This window comes from Danio rerio, chromosome 16, assembly GCF_052040795.2.
Source record: "Danio rerio strain M-AB ecotype USA chromosome 16, GRCz13ab, whole genome shotgun sequence".
In the NCBI taxonomy this organism is placed as follows: Eukaryota; Metazoa; Chordata; class Actinopteri; order Cypriniformes; family Danionidae; genus Danio; species Danio rerio.
In genome coordinates, this window is record NC_141036.1 from 35,102,223 (window position 1) to 35,125,168 (window position 22,946).

At 34.0% G+C, this 22,946-nt stretch overlaps 2 protein-coding genes across 24 annotated transcripts in view; both read right to left on the reverse strand.

The window, feature by feature from the left end:
* Positions 1 to 4,607, reverse strand: part of ptk2ab (protein tyrosine kinase 2ab) — a 135,581-nt gene extending 130,974 nt beyond the window's left edge. For 17 of the 18 annotated variants that reach the window (XR_015510205.1, XM_087285052.1, XM_087285050.1 and 14 more), the window contains exon 1: positions 4,446 to 4,607. The gene's annotated coding sequence lies outside the window, so the exon portion shown is untranslated. 18 annotated transcript variants of the gene reach the window in all.
* A 552-nt stretch (positions 4,608 to 5,159) lies between these two features.
* dennd3b (DENN/MADD domain containing 3b) overlaps positions 5,160 to 22,946 on the reverse strand; it is a 38,731-nt gene continuing 20,944 nt past the window's right edge. For 3 of the 6 annotated variants that reach the window (XM_087287215.1, XM_087287216.1, XM_087287219.1), the window contains 13 exons: positions 22,232 to 22,368; positions 21,599 to 22,123; positions 19,532 to 19,791; positions 19,280 to 19,447; positions 18,473 to 18,602; positions 18,280 to 18,387; positions 14,842 to 14,981; positions 14,109 to 14,275; positions 13,206 to 13,345; positions 12,906 to 13,024; positions 12,541 to 12,678; positions 9,959 to 10,208; positions 5,160 to 5,498 (listed from right to left, as the gene is read on the reverse strand). In XM_087287215.1, the coding sequence (XP_087143341.1) occupies positions 10,005 to 10,208; positions 12,541 to 12,678; positions 12,906 to 13,024; positions 13,206 to 13,345; positions 14,109 to 14,275; positions 14,842 to 14,981; positions 18,280 to 18,387; positions 18,473 to 18,602; positions 19,280 to 19,447; positions 19,532 to 19,791; positions 21,599 to 22,123; positions 22,232 to 22,368 (2,236 nt within the window). In that variant the 3' untranslated portion in view covers positions 5,160 to 5,498; positions 9,959 to 10,004. Of the gene's footprint in view, positions 5,499 to 9,108; positions 10,209 to 12,540; positions 12,679 to 12,905; positions 13,025 to 13,205; positions 13,346 to 14,108; positions 14,276 to 14,841; positions 14,982 to 18,279; positions 18,388 to 18,472; positions 18,603 to 19,279; positions 19,448 to 19,531; positions 19,792 to 21,598; positions 22,124 to 22,231; positions 22,369 to 22,946 lie in introns of those variants that run through there. The other 3 variants (XM_087287214.1, XM_087287217.1, XM_087287218.1) reach the window with 2 other exon arrangements.

Sequence of the window (22,946 nt, forward strand, 5' to 3'; positions counted from 1 at the left end):
AGTGTTCATACAAAGCAGATTGGTTAGTTCTACCAATATAAATTCAGATGTTTTCTGAAAAATTCTGATGTTTTCAACTAGATACAGCTGGAAAAATATGTGCACATCACTTGTGCACCGCAGAACATGTGTGCGTCACTCCCATACATGCATTGTGCAAGTTTCGTGACTTCATTGGAAATGATAAACATACACTATTGCCATTTCTTCCAAAGTGCGCACTCAACAGCCACGTTTTAATAAAACTATAGCCTTTATACTGAAACTTTTTTTTTTTAAATTGATATTGACAATGGTGTTCGGTCAATAAATATCAATACCGTTTTTGATCGCCCAGCCCTGTCAACCTTCCCAAGTTTTCACCAAATAAGCGAAAGCCTTTCTACATGGTTTGCTTAGGCTTGTATTTTACAGTCCTGTAAAATACTCAAAAATCTCTGTTTTCAAACAATTATATTTGATTTACCATACAAGTGCCAATTTCACATCTCTCACATTCATAACAGGGAGATGTCACGTTTATAACAAAGCTTTTTCCTCATAAATGCAAAAATGTCAAATAAAATCAATCATTTTAGTTCTAAAGTAAGACAACTCTTATCCTTTTGATTAGACTTGTTTCTTTTAGGTTGTGCAGTTAAATTCACAGAATTTCTACAAAGTATGTTGTAGATTTAAAACTCGCGGACTTTGTTGGTCACATTCATAACACGCTTATTTTTCTCATTTACAATATTAAATATGTCTACAGATTGATATTTTCAGATCCTGTAACTCTGTGTTTAGTTGATTTACAAAATATAAACAGAAATTTCAATATACAGTCAACATATTTATGCATTCTAAGTGAATTTATGTTTTGAGTTTTTACTGCAAATGTCACATCCATAACGCTAGAATTGCTCTTAAGCTGAATTTTCAGTCCAAGAGTTTCATAAGTAGAATATTAAAGTTTTTTAGTTGCTGAAATTGTAGTCCTTTTTGATTCATCAACTGTAATAAAAAGTCAACAGTTATCGAATAGAAACGGTAAAAAAAACCCACAAAGGCAAAAGTAAATGAATACCTGTGGCTCTGGGTGACTCATAATTGGTATTAGTCTGTGGAAAAACTGAAAATATGAGTCAAATAAAAAACTCCGGCAAACAAAATTTTCTGTGATAGGGCTCCACAATATATTGTTACAGCATTGATATCGCAATGTGCACATATGCAAAAGTCACATCGCAAAGATATGCAATGTCCAATCTGAATTATGCCTTATTATTAGCTGCAACTTTGTAGCTGTCTGTCGCTCTGGGTGGCAACCTGCTGCAAATGCATGTCTGTGTATTGCTCTACAGCACAGAGAATACAACCAGCAACTAAACAAGCTGAGAAAGGATCACATGAGCTCCACTGGTGCTCCTATTGACTGTCGCTCAAGAAAGTTGTTCTTCATTTGCCTGAAGTTGAAGGATTCTTAACTTTCTTGCGTCACCACCTGGTCAATCGCATACATGCAGGTCACCAAAAGTGATTTACTTTCCATAGAAATGATTGGTCGCTTGTCGATTTCCCAGTGCAAGTGGCTCGCAGTGTGAATGAGGCTTAATTAATAGTTGACAGGAGCTACAGAATTGTATTTAATCCAGCCTGATCTCACGAAAAAACGTAAGTATTTTACGTTTTGCCTGTTTAGTGGCTAATTCGTACGAATTCGTACGAGTTCAGTCGTACGAAATGGTACGATTTTAAAAAGGAGGCGTGGCACCAAACCCCACCCCTAACTCCAACCGTCATTGGGGGATAAGCAAATCGTACTAAATTGTACGAATTAGATCGTACGAATTCATACGAATTAGGCACTAAATGAAAAAGTTACGAATTGCCGTGAGATTGTGTTGATTTAATCACTGTATTTATATGGAATTTATATGATTTATGCAAAAAAAAAAAAAAATTCTTAGAAACTGTCTTGTTTCTAGCCCAAATAGCTACATTTTAAAGTGATAACAAGCTTATTTTACTTCCACCCACAGGAAGATAATTTCCTTAAAACAAGAAACTCTCAATTTTCACTTATTTTATCTGTCTGTGAAAACTTAGCAATATTTTTTTTGGTCTCAGATTTTTTTGATATTTGGACTTGAAACAAGAAAAATACAATTTTCAAAAATTAAGAAAAGCATTTTTTGGCATATTAATTATTCAATTTTTGTACTCAAATACTATATATAAAAAAATCAAATACAGCTATTTAAACTGTATTTATATCGCAATATCAGATATTTCCAATATCGTGCAGCCCTAATGTGTATGTACAGAGTTCAGCATGTAATCTGTGACATCTGAAATTAAATGACTAGTCAGTGCAAAAAAACGATTATTATTTACAACATTGTTACATTTAACCCACACCCTCTGCAAATAGCACTGAGGTATTCATTTTGTTTTGCTTGTATGTTTTTTTTTTTATTAGACAGACACCAACCTTTAAGCGTCGGTAGCTGCTAACTGACTGACCTACTGTTTTAGAAAACAGCAGACCTTGGTTTCAATGAAAATAAGCATACTTGCACTCAAAGAAAATCAATTTTAGACCTGTTTGTCGAAATGGTGTTCTGACAACATTCTGAGGTTGATTTTATGGCAAGTGTTCTCCTTAAGGCAGTTCAATGCCTAATAAAACACAGTGTTCAAGTGTAATGCTGCATTAACAGCCAGACATAACTGAGCATCAGTAATGGCTGTGTAAATATATTTATACTTCCTCTGAGCAGCAATAAAAAGTGTGCATAAAGAGAAACAGTAACTGTCACTGTCACTTCAGATGTGCTGTTGTGACACCTGTACAGTGTAAATTTGGAAATAAAAACAAAACACAAAAAACACTTCAATCACAAATCTGATAAGTCAGCATAAAAAGAAGCAACAAAGCACAAAACTTTAACAAATCAACAATGTGATGCAGCATTCAGGTAAAGTTGCTTTTACATTCGCACATTTAAACTTTCTACTTAATAATATAATTACAGATAAACATTGCAAATTCTAAATTAGAAGATCATTAGCAGGGAGTGACAATCAAAGTACAACAATTTAATTGTGCTAATGTTTTTTAAAAGTCCTTCTACATGCTATTTCAGACTGAATATTCAAAGTAGTGTGGTAAACAACATGGAGGCTGTCAAAATGAACGAATGTGCAAATATAAAACCAACTTTCCCTCAATGCTGTAGCATTTATCTCATACAACATTTCTCACCTTGCTAACATGTCCTTTTCCAGGTTATCTCCTTAATTTTAAGTGATAATTCAATTCAAGTTTAATTTTATAGCGTTTTTCACAATAATTACTGTTCAAAGCACAAACGGCGAGCATTATTGCATTACCATCAAAATCAGGAGTTGTGTATAGGGTGGACATAATAAACAAACATAGTTAACCTGCATTTATATAGTATTCCATTTTTAAGGTAAAGTTGGCTTTTTATTCGCACATTCGTTCAATTTTTAAACAATGTCAACTTGTGACATGGTCCCTATATTGTTTATCATACAATATTTGGTCTGAAATACACTAGCATGTAGCATGAATTCAAAACAACAGCACTATTTAATTGACTGTAAACAATGTTGTATGTTGATAGCCATTGGTTGCTAATATGATTTCCCTATTAAAAATTTGCCAACAATACTTATCTAAAAATATATTAATAAGGGGAAACTCTGAATGTGCGAATATAAAACCAACTTTACCTCAATTGTGTGAAATTCAACAATACCAACCTGCGATATTACACACCGCTTCTGTGTATATTGACTGAAGCAGGTGACTTTCTAATAAATAAACGCAATGGCTGCACATACAGCCAGAAATTAAATATTACAAGCACTCAAATATAACCAAATTCTACTACAGTAAACCTGTAAAGCCAACTGAATGCATTGTGTGTCTCTTGTTATTGTTTTCTGCTCACCATGTGAACAGAAACAGTCTGACATCAATACACACAGCCCCAAACACAACACACTAAACTCAGCACAACAATCCAACGGCGATCGAGAGATTTCCACCGGCTTATTAAACATACAGATTGCTGTAAAACGTGACACGACGCACACCCCGTGAGCACAAAACACTGGGATTGGCTTGAAATGACTAGGTATACCCTCTTTCGCACTGCCAGGGGCACTTTTGTCCTGCAAAACGGCGCACGGCTGACTTTTATCTGTAATTTCCTAATGATACGGGAATCCCAAGCACGCTGCAATACAATAACACGCCTCGCATTCACAATGTAACGCAACACAACATGTCAGAACGGCCCATGAAAACCTCCACTCTCCAGGTCCAAGTGCACAGATACGAGCCCCCTACGCTATGCTACCAGGCTAACACAGTTATTGCAATTATTATAGCAAATGTAAAATGTGCACTCTAAAGGAGAACCCAGATTTACCGTATTCTTTTCATGGGACGTCTCCAAAAACGAGCCCTCCTGATGGACCGCTTATAATCCGCAGTGTTTAGCTTTGATTTGTATCCAGTGTTAACGCTGTTTGCGGGTCTGTCCAAGGCTCCGTGGGGTCTGTAGTGGATTTGAAGCCGGAATCCTCCCTCTTGCTCTCACTCTCGCTTGCTTGTGATGAGCGAGCGCGAATGAATCATTAAGCTGAACCGAATCTTTTTGATGATTCTGTGGAACCGACTCCAAACGCGTTTGGAAAACATGGAGCCAAGACATATTTTTATCGTTCCTTAACTTTTCATCAGCATCTTTTGCTCATATATTCCCTTATTTTAAAGTAACCTTTTGGAAATTAAAAAAGATAGTTCACCCATAAAGTGAAAAGTTACTCACCACTTACTTTCAAATGATTCCAATTGTAAATAGTAATTACTAATTCCTACTGGAAAATCAAGCTAATACCAGCTCAAGCTGTGTTTTGAAACAGGTAGCTATATAGCTGATGAAACTGGTAGCTGGTGGAAACCCCTACTGACAACAAATTCCAGTTTATGTAGTTGCATGGTTTTCAATGTCAAATTTAATACTATATTTTCATTGGTAGATGTATTGCTTTGTTGATGATGATGATGATGATTATTATTATGATTTGCTAACAACAGCTTTCAGATATAAAATGTGTCCCTAGCCAAGAAATGATGCACATTCCGGTGGTATAATTTTACTTAATACATGTGAACATGGCGAGGCAGTGGCGCAGTAGGTAGTGCTGTTGCCTCACAGCAAGAAGGTCGCTGGTTCGAACCTTGGCTAAGTTGGCGTTTCTGTGTGGAGTTTGTATGTTCTTCCTGCCTTTGCGTGGGTTTCCTCAGGGTGCTCCAGTTTCCCCCACAGTTCAATGACATGTATGAGTGTGTGTGTGAATGTGTGTGTGTGGATGTTTCCCAGAGATGGATTGCGGCTGGAAGGGCATCCGCTGCGTAAAAACTTGCTGGATAAGTTGGCAGTCCATTCCGCTATGGCAACCCCAGATTAATAAAGGGACTAAAAGGACAATAAAATTAATGAATGAATGAATCAGTAAACATTCATAATTAAACAATACATTTAAAAAAATACATTACTTACATTAATCACATTACTTAAATGAATATTTAATTAAATGCTACTTTACATATTTACTGTACTATTTACTATACTAATTAAAGTAACTTGTGTTAAAAGTCCCTCTTTTAACTGTTTTCATATTAATGTCTTCATTTTTTTTTCTGTTAGATAATCGCAATTTTTCCTGCTCTGGCTTAACAAAAACAACAACTACAAGACTTAATTTAAAGTTATAATGCATATATATTTAACACATTTCATGTGGGGGCTCTATATAAATTAAACAACAGTTCATAATCATATGTGACATGGGGGGAGCATATCAAATAAAAGCACCAAAATCAACATTTATATGCCATATAAACAAATACAACATATTTAAACTCACTTTAAAACCTAACAATCTATCGCTGAATCTGTTGACTTAGAAAAGAATCACGTTCTCTAGAAAGATGACTCAAAAGAATTGGTGAGTCGATTCGTTTGAAGGGCTCGGCTGAACGAACCGATTCGAAAAATGATTCGCGCTTCCCAATGCTGCTGCAGTTCTGAATCGGTCACACCAATATGGCTGACTCGACCTGAGACTAAAATATTAACTAGGTAATAATGAATTTGCTGACAGAAAAACTAACCTGTACAACAGACTATATATAGACAGATCATAAACACTGAACTGTGGATTCATTTTCAAATTAATTTGGGAATGTTGCCATCAAAAGGAAAACCAAATTTATTCCTCCAAATTACATTATGGCTGTACCTGTCAACATGACTCATATTGTTTTGATTTCAAAGAACACAATGTTTTCCCCCATTATTCAGTGTTCTTTTATTTTGCATCTCAATTATACAAATGAATTGTAATGCCACGCAGCAGCTCTGAATGCACTGATCTGTGCTGTGCGCCTACACACACACACTCCAGGGACGCTGGGACAGGATGGATGTGTGCAGGCTTTGTCTTTCAGACACATCCCAAAATTCCTTCCAGTGACGTGTAACAGTGAGATGAGTGACCCCGGGGTCACAGTTCTGCACATCAGCCAATCACTGCTCTCTGCAGGGGTGGCACATATCCAGCCAAGGGGCCCTACGCAAACACCTCCACAGCCACTCCATGTTCATTAAGTCATTTTTATTTGAATATTAAAGACAAATACTGACTCTACACTGTCACTATCATTATAATATGTGACATAAAACAGTGAAAGTGTTTGAAAAAAATGCAAAAATGAAAAAAATATTGATTTTCACTAAAATTCTTTTATTTATTCATTTTCTTTTTAGCTTAGTCCCTTTATTAATCAAGAATTGCCAAAGCGGAATGAATCGCCAACTTATCCAGCATGTGTTTTACGCAGCGCATGCCCTTCCGGCCACAAACTAACACTGGGAAACACCCATACACTGTTGCATTTTCACCCACATACACTACAGTCAATTTAGCTAATTTAATTCACCTATAGCGCTGTCTTTGGAATGTGGACCGGAACACCCGGCGGAAACCTGCATGGGGAGAACATGCAAGCTCTACACCGAAATTCCTCTCACTAAAGTATTTTAATATAATAATAATAATAATAATATAAGAAAAAATATTAAAAAAGGTTTTATTTAAATAAATAAGAAAAAACAACTTTATTGATTTTATTGTTTTATAAACATGTTAGAAAATAAAGAAAAAATAAAGAAAAAGTTATATAGAAATCTTTTTTATTTCTTATACATTTACTATTTTTTTAATTTATGCATTTATTTTTCAATCACATTTTAATTTATTTTCTCATATTATTAATACAATAAATATTAAATCCAAGAAAGTAGTTTTTATATCAGTACACAATATGTATATACTTATTTATTTTATTTAATTTTCTACAAACAAATGTTTGAATTCTGTTTAACAGTTATGAAAATAATGTCAAAATGCAAACAAATGTGAAAAAGTGCTTTATTCTTTATGTTTTAAATAATTTCAAATTATGACCCAGACAGTTTCTTTATGAGATCCCCCACAAACTTTTCTGATATAAAATAAACATACAGTGCTCAGTACACCCCTCACACATCTTCAATATTATCTATAGGGTGTTTTAGATTAGTCAGTACCAAAGCCAAATCTGTACTTAATTTTAAAAAAATAAATTAATTAATAAAACAATACAAATTAGTACACTTTAATCAATGTGTTGTGGAAAAAATCTAATACAATTTTAATAAAGGAAAAAAATAAGTGCAACATGACAAAATATGAAATTGAATTGAATTTATTTGCTTGTTTAAATTCAAATGTATTATCTTTCTATTGCTAAAGACGTTAGATGACCAAACTCATTTTAATGAATATAACCATTTTATAAAAACATTTTGTTTAAATACACCACAAATTATTGCTTATGCTCATTGACAAATGGATAAAAACGTTAACTATCAAAATGTGATATACTCATTTATGCTGAGCACTGTAGATCCATACAATAACAAAAAGCCCAGATACTAGATTTAAGCATGTATTTTGAATTTAGCTTTTCACTTTAGAGTTATATACAGTTAAAGTCAAAATGATTAGCCCCCCTGAATTATTAGCCCTGCTGTATATTTTTCCCCAAATTTCTGTTTAATGGAGAGAATTTTTTTCAACACATTTCTGAACATAATAGTTTAATAATTCATTTCTAATAACTGATTTATTTGATCTTTTCCAGGACGAGAGTACATAATATTTAACTAGATATGTTTCAAGACACTTCTATGCAGCTTAAAGTGACATTTAAGGCTTAACTAGGTTAATTAGGTTAACTAGGCAGGTTAGGGTAATTAGGCAAGTTATTGTATAATGATGGTTTGTTCTGTAGACTATCAAAAAAAATATAGCTTAATGGGGCTAATAATTTCCACATTAAAATAGCTATTAAAAAATCAAAAACTGCCGAAATAAAACAAGACTTGTTTTATTTCGGCAGAAAAAAAGACTTTCTCCAGAAGAAAAAATATTATCTGACATACTGTGTAAATTTTCTTGCTCTGTTAAACATCATTTGGGAAATATTTAAAAAAAAAATAATGGTGCATTTAAACAAAACAGACCTATTAAACAGATATTTATTCAAATAATATTTTAGTCACCAAAACATATTTAGAAATTGAAAGATAATACAATTAAATTCAAGCAAAATATTGCAAACAAATTCCAACCTACAAAATTTAGACTTTTTGCTTCTCTTGATTGTTCCTTTTTTTTATAAATGTGTATTTAAGATTTTTCTATAACATATACATTTGGGTGTACTATTTTTTGGACGGTTATTGTAGTTGTTTTGTTAGATTAGCTTCAGATTTGGCTTCAGTACTGACTAATCTAATGTATATGCACAAATATAATATTATATAGATTCCTATTAAAAATGTGAATTTAAAAAGTAGATTTGTGAGGGATTGACTTATATATGCTCGCAAAATACATCCAAGATATTTCTGCCAATATATTCTGCAAGAAAGTTTCCCTCAAAACATATGAAATAAACACAGAGACGATAACAAAAATCCAGACAGCATTTTCTATTAAAGAGGATTTCACACAACGATACGAGCCACTCCAAAAACAGTGCAAGGACTGGCAGAGTGTTACACAATCTCTTCATTATGGCTGCAGTCCATCCTCAGGCAGAGCTGCAGTTTGGACCTCACTTCCCTTTGATCCACTGCTTTTCAGGAAATTGTGTAGGCAACTCCTTTCAGTTTAAAAAAAATATATTCCAAAAGACTGAGAGCTTTCAGATTCATTCACAATGAAATAATAAACTGTTATTTATGTTTTTTACATAAGACTTTACAGACATATCCTTCCAAAGAAATAAATGAGATCTAAGCAATCATATTCCCCAAGTGGAATATATGCTTCAAGAACATAGCAATCGTTTTGTTTTTCTTGTAACAAACAGCCTTGTAGTATTAGGTTCACTCCCTTACTGACATGAATCATAATTAACAGCCTATACTTTTTTCTGTTGAGCACAAAAGAAGATATTTTGAGGAATGTTGGACCCAGTAACTACTGGTATTCCAGGAAAAACAAATACTATAGATGTCAATCGCTACATTTTAAAAAATATTGTCTTTTGTGTTCACCAGAAGAAAAAATCTTGTGGTTTGAAAGCATTTGTGGTATAAAAAACTGAGTAAATCTTGTTTTTGTTGTTGTTCACATTCCCTTTAACTCAGTTGCAGAATGTGAACATCATTTACAAATAAAATATTTACAAAATAAACCTGTCTTTCACTTTCATTTTCTGAGAAACAAACATTAAAGAGTTAAATTAAGTGTCCATAGAAATGTCCTTGACCCTAAAAAAGAGACCTGAGAAACTACTTGCATGCTTCAAATCTTGACGCACCTGTATTTGTGAAGCTGAGACCTCAAAGACTTAACTTTAAGTCTGTTTAATCAACCCTCCAGATGGCGATTCTGCCTTCAAGTTTTGCAGAGCCACTGAGTACGTATCGGTCCTCAACTGAGAACAGCACTTGAACACTGTCTTCATGAGCCTCCAGCTCCTTCTCGACCTCCAAGCTCTCAGAGTCCAACACCAAGATCTTCCCCACAACCTTACTGAGACCCGAACCACCACCACAACCAATCCAGACCTACAAAAAGAGGAGATTCTTAGTGTTCTTTAAAATGACTTAACAACATACAATGTAATGCTCTCATATTATCTCATATTATAAATGTGAATTTACCAGCCTGATCTCACGAGAAAACGTAAGTATTTTACGTTTACCAGTTTAGTGGCTAACTCGTACGAATTTGTACGAGTTCAGTCGTACAAAATGGTACGATTTTAAAAAGGAGGCGTGGCACCTAACCCCACCCCTAACCCCAACCGTCATTGGGGGATAAGCAAATCGTACTAAATTGTATGAATTAGATTGTACGAATTCATACGAATTAGCCACTAAATGAAAAAGTTACGAATTGCCGTGAGATTGTGTTGGAATTTACACATATTAAATTCTCAGACAAGCAAATGCCATCTTTACACCTTACTTTAAGATGTTTTCCTTCATCTTTTCAAATACTTTTTTATTCTCATACTTTTTTTCCGTAATATTTCTGTACCACGCTGAGCAGTCCAGCAAAACTGATGTAGAGCATGAAGAAACTGATAAAAGTGATGAAAAAAGGGGTTGTAAGAGACATATTTTAAAGTTCAAGAGGGCTTGTTAAAGGAATAGTTCACCAAAAAATAAAAATGCACTTTAAGTTATTAAATTTAATAATTAATGAAATTATTAGTTTTTCCTTCAGTAAAACAAAAAAAGAAGATGTTTTGAAGAAAGTTTACTGTGGAAGTTTACAGGTATCCGGCAAATATCTTGTGTGTTCAACAGAAGAATGAAAGTTAAATGAGTTAGGAACAAGCCAAGGGAAAGTAAATGATGACAGGATTTTCATTTCATCTCTTTAATATTTTGGGAGTCAGTGAGAGTTTTTTATTCTAGAAAAAAGTTATTTTAGGCTGGGTATACACTAAAAGATCTTTTACATTTTATATGATTTTCAAAATGTTAGAGACACAAAAATGAGGACAAAACTTCTTAGAATTTCACTGTCTTGTATAGTGTGCATTCCTTCCAACATTGAAGTGAAAACAAGGGATAAGGCATCCCAGCAGGCACACAACATCATAAGATGTTAATATTAGGTTGGATTTAGGTTGTGATGTCAGCTGACCAAAATTCAATGTCTCGCCAGCATATAAGGACAACTTTAATTTGATGTCCAATAACAACGTTGATATTTTGTTGATTTTGAACTTTTTAATGTTTAAAAATGTAATTTATTTATATGACCCACCAGAATATTGCTAGAATTCTGATTTGGTACTTTAAGAATATTTCTTTTATCAGATCCTTAATATTTTTTTGTTGGAAACTGTACTGTTTAAAAAGATTCTCTGAAAAGCAGAAATATTAATAGAACAACAAGACTAGAGGAAATATAATGGAAACTTGGACGCTTTGATCGAAACAGCAAAGACTAGTTTGAGCCTCGGTTGGGAATTTCTGAGTGGAGTTCCTCAGAGTGCTCCGGTGTCCCCCACAAGTCCAAAGACGTGCTATAGCTACAAATTGTTCACAGTGCATGTGAGTGCATGAGAGTGTATGGGTGTTTCCCAGAGATGGGTTGCAGCTGGAAGGGCATTCGCTGCGTAAAACATATGCAGGATAAGTTGGCGGTCCATTCCGCTGTGGCGACCCCAGATAAATAAAAGGGACTAAGCCGAAAAGAAAATGAATGAATGAATGAATGAATGAATGAATGAATGAATGAATGAATGAATGAATTATTGTCCTGCAGGAGCAGAAAAGCTCGTAACAAAGTGCTGCATCTCAAGAATATTACTTTTGTTGAGCCTTTTGTTTTCTGCTGATATGTTAAAATTGATGCTTTTTAATTCAATTATTTAACTTGACAGCTAGCATAAAAAAATTACATAGAGTTAGACATGCACATTGTTGCATTTCGGCATCGCCACCTGGAAATGTATTCATTTTTATTTAGGATTTATTGATAAATTTGTGCAAACACGGTTCTCTTATGACCAGCGGTCTGATTTATAAAATGTGTGGAGAAACCTTCCTAAAAGTGAACGTACACTCATTATGGCTGTATGATTTAAGTGGTTTATTTAAGTTAGAGATTACTTACAACTGTGCACATTCTCCCATCAAGTTTATTTTAAAATAGATTGCACCTTGTGCTTGGGAAGCGCACACACTTTTTGCCATTTCAATGTTTTTAAATAAAAACCCAGGTTACTGATTCACATATAAACTAGGAAAACAGATTATTTCAATATTAAACAGATTTTGTGAGTTATCAACATAATACAGTGTCTATCTTTTTGTTAAATACTGTTAAGCTTTGAAACAATCTCTGTTATGCTATTAAACTAAATGCGACTTGAGTTACCTGCTTCTTCACTTTGATCATACAGGTGACCCCTTTGCAGTTTGGAAGCTTGAGCCGTTTGGGTGGTTTGACAGGGTCATTTAAGTCCCATATGCAGAGCTCTGCAAAGTCTGTGAAACTCGTCCAGATCTGTTGTCTCTAAAAAACACAAAATCAAAAGCCTGAGATCATTGGTTATATCTGAGCACATTATAATTTCATGCAGCTCACACCATTTAGTGGCATGGCTGACCTCTCTGACTGTCTGGGTGTTAAACGTGTTTGTGCAGACAGTATGAAACAGCAGACAGAAAAAGATGAAACACAACGACTACGCAGAGACATCATGAATCTTGATTTTTAGTATAATAAATACTGAAACAAACCTCTGGAAACAGTGTAACTCTGTTGAAGAAATTGGCCGTAGCTTTCATTTTGTCTGGGAGGTGAATTTTCCAAAGCTGATCTCCATTAGGCTTCAGCATCATTATACAGTCCCTGGCACCTTCACATACAATGAAAAAATTAGTATAAATTCAGATTGTTATTGTAAATTCAGAATTCAAATATTTAATATTTAAATAAAATGTTAATTTCATAGCACTCTGAAAGTAAATAAATAAATAAAACGCTATTGTTTGTAGTTAACAACAGTGCTTGATTTGTTAGGTTGATGATAAACTCACCACACCATAAGGCTCCATTGTGAATCTGAATGGACTGCAGTCTGTCACAGGACAGATGAAACTGCCTCTTTACTTTAAGAGATGGGACGTCCCAAACGATCACAGTGCCATCTGCACTACAGGAGTACACCTGCGCTCGACTTGGAGAGAACATCAAAACAACATTTCTTAGTATTCACAAGTACAGCTGACAAATCTGGAGAAAATATGATAAACAATGCTGCCACCTGCTGGTAAAAAAACTCCAAATCATTTCACTATTGTATTTTCACAATATTTGAAGAATCTATCTATCTATCTATCTATCTATCTATCTATCTATCTATCTATCTATCTATCTATCTATCTATCTATCTATCTATCTATCTATCTATCTATGTATACTATACTATATAATACTATAATATATAATGTATAATCTTAATTTCTCATTCATTTATTTATATTATTGTATATTAATATTGTAATATTAAGCTAATTATATAAAATTATTTAACATATTATTGTTTTGTTTATTATAATAGTGTTTTAGACAATACAATAACAAAACATAATAATGTTTTAAACATTTACATTATTACTTTTTATATAATAAACAAAAATATATACATTAAAATATATAAAAATAATACATTATCACATTACTGCATTATTAATTTATATATTTTCAATAAAACGTATGTAAAATATTACCAAAATAAATAATAACAATAAAATAAAAATATTTGTTTACTATTATTATGCTTTATTATGGAGTTTATTATTTAATTCATCAAATAATCCATCGATAGTAAACAAACACCACACACACGCACGCACACGTGCACGAGCAAACTCTCTTTATATCTACATCTAGTTTATGCATACACAGACCAGGCATTTAGTCTTAGTGAATGCAGTCACCTTGATCTGCTCTCAGGGCTCAGTTTCTCCAGGGTGAAGTCTGTTAGCTCTCCTCTGTGCTCTGTCAGCTGTTTATGACACAGCATACTGCGAGTGTTGATTATATAAATCACAGAGTCCTCCGAGCCAATCCACACCTGATCCTGGTCCAGTCCCATCATGCAGTTCTGGGAACAAACAAATAAACTTTCATTTTTCCCTTAAAAATATAAAAATATAAGGACATTAGAACACAAAGCTGCCATGGTTTTTCTATCCACAAGGTGGTGTCATTTGATAAACTGTCAACAGGTAAACAATCAAATATGTTATTTAAAAATCTAAGTATTGAGAAAATTAATAAATAGAGGATGTAAAAATTGATCAAGGACATACATCATCTGTCACTATCATTGATTAATTCACTGATAAAAAAGATTTTGTTATGAAGTAAATACTCCAGAAAGATCTTGAAATAGACTAGAATCGTTTTTAAATAATTTAGTTCAGGCAAAAATAAAAATGAAAAAGTAAAGTTTTACAGTTTTAAATTAATATGTTTGTGTATGTTTATTGACAGTGATCCAACAGTGAAATATCAAAGTAAATAAATAAATAAATAAATAACCTACTCAAATGTATAATACAAGAGATTTACCTGAAAAAAAACTTGTGAAAGACTTGCAAATTATAATTAGATATTTTTTCAGTCTGTTATTTTCAATATGATAAAATTAATTATTTTACATCTTACCAGTCGTGAATCTCCTAAATGAATGCAGTTTTGCTTTAGCGACCAACTGGCAGCATCAAACACAACCACTTTTCCACAGCCGAGACCACACCACAGCTTTGGATTAACATCCACATCACTGTCAGGGAACGTTAGCTGGCCTGAAGAGAGTTAAAAAAAAGGGTTATCTATTCTAAAATATATAAGTACCAGGGAGAACCAAACAAGTGGTTTTCATATACTGTAGAAATGCTGGGTTCCACACTTCTTTTAAGAAAACATGAAGGAATTAAGTTAAATTACTAGTTTTTACAAATGTAAGTGGATTTAACATAAAACAAATAAGTAGTTTGAACAAATAGCAAACAACATTATTTGAGTGTAGCTATAAAAGAACCTTTTAGTAAAAAGCAATTTTTGTTGTTGTTTGAAGAATGTTAATGATTTAAAAAAACGTTTTTGAAATGAAAAGATTTAAAACACTTTAACTCCCGACATTTTGTTAGCTCTTTGCAAGTTTTTAAATTATAAAAAATGCAATACATATTCACAAAAAACTAACAAGATCCGATTTTCTTACATGACAAAACATACCATGGGCACAGACATGAGTATTTTTTAGCATCTGAGAACTTGTGAAGTGTTTATAAAGTGTGTAAAGGAGTTGATAAAAAAGAAAGAAATATATGTTTGAGCATTCTATAAAATTTTTGGACTTATTTTGTAACAATGTTCTGTGTTTGGTCAATGTTGTCCTAATATTTAATTTGATCCGCACCAGAATATTTGGCGTGCCAAAATATTCTTCAGACTCAGAGTATTTTCTTTTGTGTTGAACAGAATAAACTCTGAGTCTGAAGAATAGCGGTAAGCATAGACTTCCATAGTTTACTAGTTGCTCCTATAAATGTCAATGACTTCTAATGGTTTCTAACAGTTCAAAATATCTTCTTTTTGTGTTTAACAGAAAAATGTAACTCTAATTTGAAAGTTTGTAACCACTTGGGGGTGAGTAAATGCTTTCATTTTTTAAACTGTAAATCTTCTACATACAGTCTATATACACGTTTCTGTAATAAAGTGTGCTTAACATTCTCAGCTTCTGTTGGGGTTTTCTAAAATCTGGCTAAAATCTAAAATCAACCCTTTGCTTTGTATAAAACAATGTTTTCTAACATGTAAGCAAGTGTACCATATACTAATGCAATTATGCAATTAAGCTCTATCCACAATAAGCAGGCATTGTAGCATTCCTTGAGTACATCATCTAATTTAATTTAACCTACATCCTCCAAAGGCTTAAATGTGGATTATCTGATGACTGGTGAACTGGGAGAAGCATTTAGATCACTCCACTTGTTCCCGCTCAACAGTTTCTTGAATATAGATAATTCAGCCGCACTTCTTCTAATCATGTGACCCTGCCAGAACATGTCAAGAATTGCACAGACACAAATGGTACACAAATGGTAAATTCGATAAATAATAATAAATTAAACTTGGTCAGGACAGTTCATACAGGATGGATCCTGGTCATTAAAGTGCCACTATTATACAGTTTTTCTTTGTCTTAGAGGCAGCTAATAAAAGGTTTACATCAATCCAAGCTCAAAAACACATTTTATTTTCATAATTTGCATTGCAACATCAGCTGTTTTATCATACTGTCTGAATTCGTTTATTCAATGTCCTGTCTTTCTGTTTTAATAGACCAACTCCAGTCTGTCAAAATCTTTAACTGACAAAAAAACCCCTTCCTTTTCTTCACCTTTTTGTTGTGTAACTGAATTTTGTTAGAAGTCATTTTGGTGCCGCAATAAAATTGTGCAACTAAAGCTAAAAAGTTTTGAAAAGTTGGAAATTTACAAAACATCTACATAGAACATAATCTCTGCTAAATATTCTAATGATTTTTGGAGTAAAAGAAAAATGGTAACACTTTACAAACAGGATGTATTAATGATAATGTTAATTAATGCATTTACTAACATGAACAACCAATGAGCAATGCATTAATTGTAGAATTTGTTCATGTTAAGCCCTGGCAATATTACATGATTCCTTCACGATCAGTCGTCCCGTGTCGTCTTCTATGATCGTTATTTCCTAAAGCAGTCACAATATTTTTTATTAATTTCAATGTTTTTTTTTTTTAATCTTATGTCAATCTCAACAAACACTGATGCTTGCTGACAACTAAGCTAACTTATTTAAGAGCATTCATTATGGCATTGATAGGATAAAATATATATTTCCTTTTTAATATTAAGATATTTTCTTTTAAATCTAAATGTATATTATCCAGCAATGGGTTGCTTATTAAGCACTCCCTCGCCTGAACTTGCTGCAAGTGAGACAGTGAAAATGAAAGCATATTAACATGACATATTAAAAAAAATGCTAATATATGACAGAGGTTTGTAATGCAACAATTAAAGCATTCATTTAATCCTTATTTTCCATGGAGTGAAACAAATCATCCACCCGCACAGTTGAGTAGTGGTCGGGCACAAACAAAAATATAATTCCTATATTTTTCTTGGGAAAAAAAACCTTTTTGAAACAAATTTTGTTTGGTATAATTTGTATCAATTTTAATTTATTTTTTCTTGGTCAATTATCAACTAGATAAACAAGAAAAACGATTAACAAGATTGCAAAATATGCTTCAGAGCCAAAACCCAAACTGGTTTGTTTAAAAATATTAAATCTAGCCTAAATAAAACTAAAGTGCAAAATTCACTGATTCAGATAAGCTGTTTTAATTTTTAATGACAAAATCATTCATTGCCGATCAGTTTCAATTCAATTAATCAAGTAATTTGAAAGAGCAAGACAGGCTTTTACAATGTATTACCAGCACTGAACGGGTTTCTAGATTACCTTGGAAGAACAAACTCGGTTGGAAGAGTGAGAGAACTCAGAAACTAAGTAAAAGTAAATAAGTACTTAAGTTAATATGCAGCCTATTTTTTGATTAATGTCGCAGACATGTTATCAGTTGTCATGAATCTTGTGTCACAATGCCCATTTGTTGTTTACAACTCCACTACACCAAGGAAATAGTGCCAAAATCGAGACAAAATCATTTGATTGAACTAGGGCTTCAGTTATCATTAATGAAAAATACAGTTGTTCATTGTCAGTTCATGTTCATCTCACAGTGCATTAACTAATGTTAACAAGCATAAATTTGGATGTTAGTAAAGCATTAGTAAATGTTGAACTATAATTAAAGAATGCTGTACAAGTATTGCTAATAATTAGATCATTTTAGTAAATACATTAACTATAATAAACTAATGAAACCTTATCGTAATGTGTGACCAGGAAAATACATAATTTTAACTCTGTATCTTTGACTATTGCCAAAAATATACCTTTGCAGCATAATACTGATTTAAAATATAACAGGGACGCTTTAACATCCTAAATAGCTAATGCACTAAATGTGCAGACCTGGAGAGTAGAATAGGACATCGACAGACTGGGGATTCATCATGTTCTGGGATGGATTGATCTTGTGTTTCAGTGTCCATGCTGTATCTCTGGGGATGATCACAGGGACTGTGGAAATAAAAGAATTTAATACAGCAGCCTTGTCTTCATCTTTTAATGATATAGAGTCTGATGCATTTAGACTCAAACACACCTTCTTGTCGTAGCTTTTCATGATAGGCCAGTTTGGAGGCAGCGCAGACACTCTTCTGTGTCTGCAAACAGCCCACCACAGCATCCATAAGAAGGACATTGGTCAAAGCCTGCTGCACATACTGGGGATCCTGATAAGTCGTACAAGTCACAGGAAAGATGCTTAAGTATTTTGTGCAATTTAAAGGATGCAATAAGAATGTCTACTCAAATACGGAGAAAGAAAAGACTCAAAACCTTAAAAGCACAATTTTTTACATTAGGAAGGACGTGGGTCTGTGTGCATGTTTGACCAGCGGTAGGAAATTAAAATAAACAAATAGGAAATTGCACACACACACACACACACACACACACACACACACACACACACACACACACACACACACACACACACAAAACATTCTTTTGAAATCTTTAAATATTACACACCCTAAAAGCACTCAATGACCACAAATTCCAGTTTTAGATGTTCAACTTCCTTGTTCAAATTATTCATCAAATTATTTTAATTTAAAATATGTTCTGTTCCTGTGTGGTGTAGTAAATAAATATACAGTTTGTGATTATTTTAAATGTATTATTTAAAATGCAATGAGCCCCAAGAAGGAATATCACTGTAAACCACAGAGCTTACTGCATTTGTAGAATGATTGCCACATAATATATATATAGGAACTACTCTAATGATCATGGTAATTACAACAGAGATGCCTGTGTTGGACATCATAGTAAACAATGTCAGGATTAACTGACTTGTTTTGAAAGAAAGAAAGAAAAAAAAAATCACAATACAAGCTAACTTTACCTTATTGTTGTCTGCCATCATTCTGCCAGCCCACATCTCCTTGACCATGAGATTCCACAGTTCACACTCAGATTTTAAATTAGCCTCGAATATCTCATCCCTCAGGCTGTTCTTGATCTTTAATGATGAATTTCTTAAAATTCGTACAGGGGCAGAGATCTTCACTTCCTTTATTCACAGGATTCATACCGTTACCACAAGCGTAAACCTCTCAGTTTAAACAGTATACTATAGACATAAAAATGAACAAACCTCAATGTCTCTAAACTTTGTGATGTCCACATATCCAGGACTTCCTGTGGTCAGCAGAAAAATCCTTTTCTGAGTCATTGCAATTTTCCCAACACCATAACTGGTCTTCACAGACCTGGACAGCTTGTAGACACACTCATTATTGTCCAGGCGCTCCAGGACCTCAGCAGGCAAAAGAACGTCCTGGGCTTCTGCCTCAGTCTCCTTCCAGAATTTGTAAAACATCCTGAATAGCTCTGGAACAATCTGCTTCTGACCACCTACAAAAGCCAAAGAAAAATCTTGATTATAAAACACAGTACATTGAAAGAAATTACCTTTGCTGCTTGTTTAAGCTACTTATTTAAAATGAGTTGAAACAACACAATGCAATACACACACACTAAAAATGAGTTAGGATGATTCTAAGGGCCCACACCATTTTGGGGCCCCCAAAGTTACTATTAGAGGCCCCCCAATCACCCCCACTCCCCCGTTCTGCACTTTTGCCCGCGAGAAGCCAAGAACCACAAACCCCAACCTGGACAAACCAGCTGTCGGAAACATACTCTTTACTCTTCCTATCTACACTACCTGACGAAAGTCTTGACACCTATCCAAGTTTTAGGAACAAAAAATAATAACTTGACTTCTAGTTGATCATTTGGTATCAGAGGTGGCTTATATGAAAAGCAGAGGCCTCTATATTACACTTATACATTCATTCATTCATTTTCAGCTTAGTCCCTTTATTAATCTGGAATGAACCGCCAGCTTATCCAGCACATGTTTTTACACAAGATGCCCCTCCAGCCGCAACCCATCACTGGGAAATGGAAACCTCCATACAATGTAAATTTTTTTTAGCATACCCAATTCACCTATACCATGTCTTTGGACTTGTGAGGGAAACCAGAGCACCTGGAGGAAACCCACGTGAACATGGGGAGAACATGCAAACTCCACACTGAAATTCCAACTGACCCAGCCGAGACTCGAACCAGTGACCTTCTTGCTGTGAGGCGAACATGCTCTTCACTGCGCGTCACCCTAAATTACACTTATTTTACCAAAATAAAATAGGATCTTGCCTTGATTTTTTATTTATTTCTGAACTAATTTAATAAGGACAGTATGGAATGACTTTGCAAAAGTCAGTACAGTACAGTATATATAAAGCCATGGTGCAGTGAAAAAAGAATAAATATTGTGTATGACTCCTATGAGCTTGGATGACTGCATTCATACATCTCTGCAATGACTCAATTAACTTATTAATAAAGTCATCTGGAATGGCAAAGAAAGCGTCTGCATGAATCCCAGAGTTCATCAAGATTTTTTGGATTCATCTTCAATGCATCCTCCTCTATCTTATCCCAGACATGCTCAATAAATGTTCATATCTGGTGAATGGGCTGGCCTTGACATTCTTTTCCTTCAGGAACTTTGATGTGGAGGTTAAAGTATGAGGAGCACAATCATGCTGAAGAATTTGCCCTTTTCTGAGGTTTATAATGTAATAGGCAGCACAAATGGTTTGATACCTCAGGCTGTTGATGTTGCCATCCACTCTGCAGATCTTTCACACGGCCTGAAACTGAATGTAACCTCAAACCATGATTTTTCCTTCACCAAACTTTTCTACTGATTTCTGCGAGAATCCTGGGTCTACGCAGGTTCCAATCCATCATCACTATTTGTGATGACTGGAATGCAGGTAATTATTTGATGCTCTGACAACTGGGATTGATTACAAGACTTTTGCCACATAGTGTATTTGTACCAGACACTTTCTTACTAACACTTGAATGCTGAAGGACTCAATTAAAAAAAAAAAATGCTTACCTCACTTCTATATTTTATAACTGAAATCTATATATTGCTGCTTTCTAGTGTTTTGAAGTGCTTCTTTTATCCTCATTTTTAAAGTCGACATTAAAACAAAATGTACTCTTCTTATTTTATATACAGTTGAAGTCAGAATTATTAGCCCCTTATTGAATTTTTGTTCTTTTTTAAATATTTACCAAAAGATGTTTAACGGAGCAAGGAAATTTAATTAAATACATGAACAAGCAGTAAACTTACCAGCATTAAGAGCTTCAAACAGTCTCTGAATGGTGGCCACATCCCGCACAATGCCAGACTCCTGAATGCACTTTACAAACTCCTCCAGCTGCATGGGGGCTTTGGGAAGCTGGAACTTTTTCACATGATTGTCGCACTCCATCTGCTCTCTTTTCTCTTTGCTCTTCACCTGACAGATAAGGCGTCTGAGCTCACATCTCTCCTCGACCTGGACTCTCTCCTCTTTTTGAAGAGAATGAACAAGTGTCTTCACCAGCTCTCTGGGGAAAACCCCAATGTCTGTTTTGTAGAGGTTCTGGAAGTCGCTGAGAGCATCCAATCGCTTTGAGTTTTGCATGTTGATGAGGCCACGCAGGTAGAAATATCTGGCTAGCAGGGAGGAATCATCAGGCGAGACAGCTGATATGGCTTTGTTGAGCTTGAGGATCAGATCTTCAATGTAATGGAGAATGTTGAGGTGGTTCAAGGGACGAGGGAAAAAAGGAAGCTGGAAGATTTTGACCGGCCAGGCTGTAGTATTAAGAGCTTTTGGGACAAATGTTTTGAATTAATGATCAGTGACATAAATTAATTGACAATCTGCATTTCGATACTGAGCTTTGTCGATGCATTAGAGTGCTGTAGATCTCTTACGCATTTCAGGAGTGCTAGTTGGAGACACCTGTTTGTCATCTTGGTTAAAGAGACTTGAGCGATGGCCATTCTTAGATGAACTCCTTCTCATTTCTTGTATAGTGGGTCTGCGAGAGGAATCCACTGCATTCCTGTATCTAAACAAATTTATAACAACAACAAAAAGTCATTTAAATGTTACATATATACATATATATATATACATACATACATACATACATACATATATATATATATATATATATATATATATATATATATATATATATATACATATACATATATATATATATATATATATATATATATATATATATATATATATATATATATATATATATATATATATATATATATATATATATACACACACACACACACACACAATTTTGTGAATTGTGGGGACATTACATAGGTTGCAATTGTTTTATACTCTACAAACTGTACTTTCGATTGCTCTAACCCCAAATCCAACCTCTAAATCCAACCCTTACGGGAAATTATGTGTAGTTTTACTTTCTGAAAAAAAAAAAAAAAAACATTTAGTGTGATTACATTTTTTAAATAATGTCCACATAATTCACCATCTCCTCATAACATCTGTGTAATACAGATGTTGTTAAACATATACATGGGCACACACACACAAACACATATAAATACACTCTTTTACACACAAACAGACGCACACACAGGTACAATCACACAGTTTCTC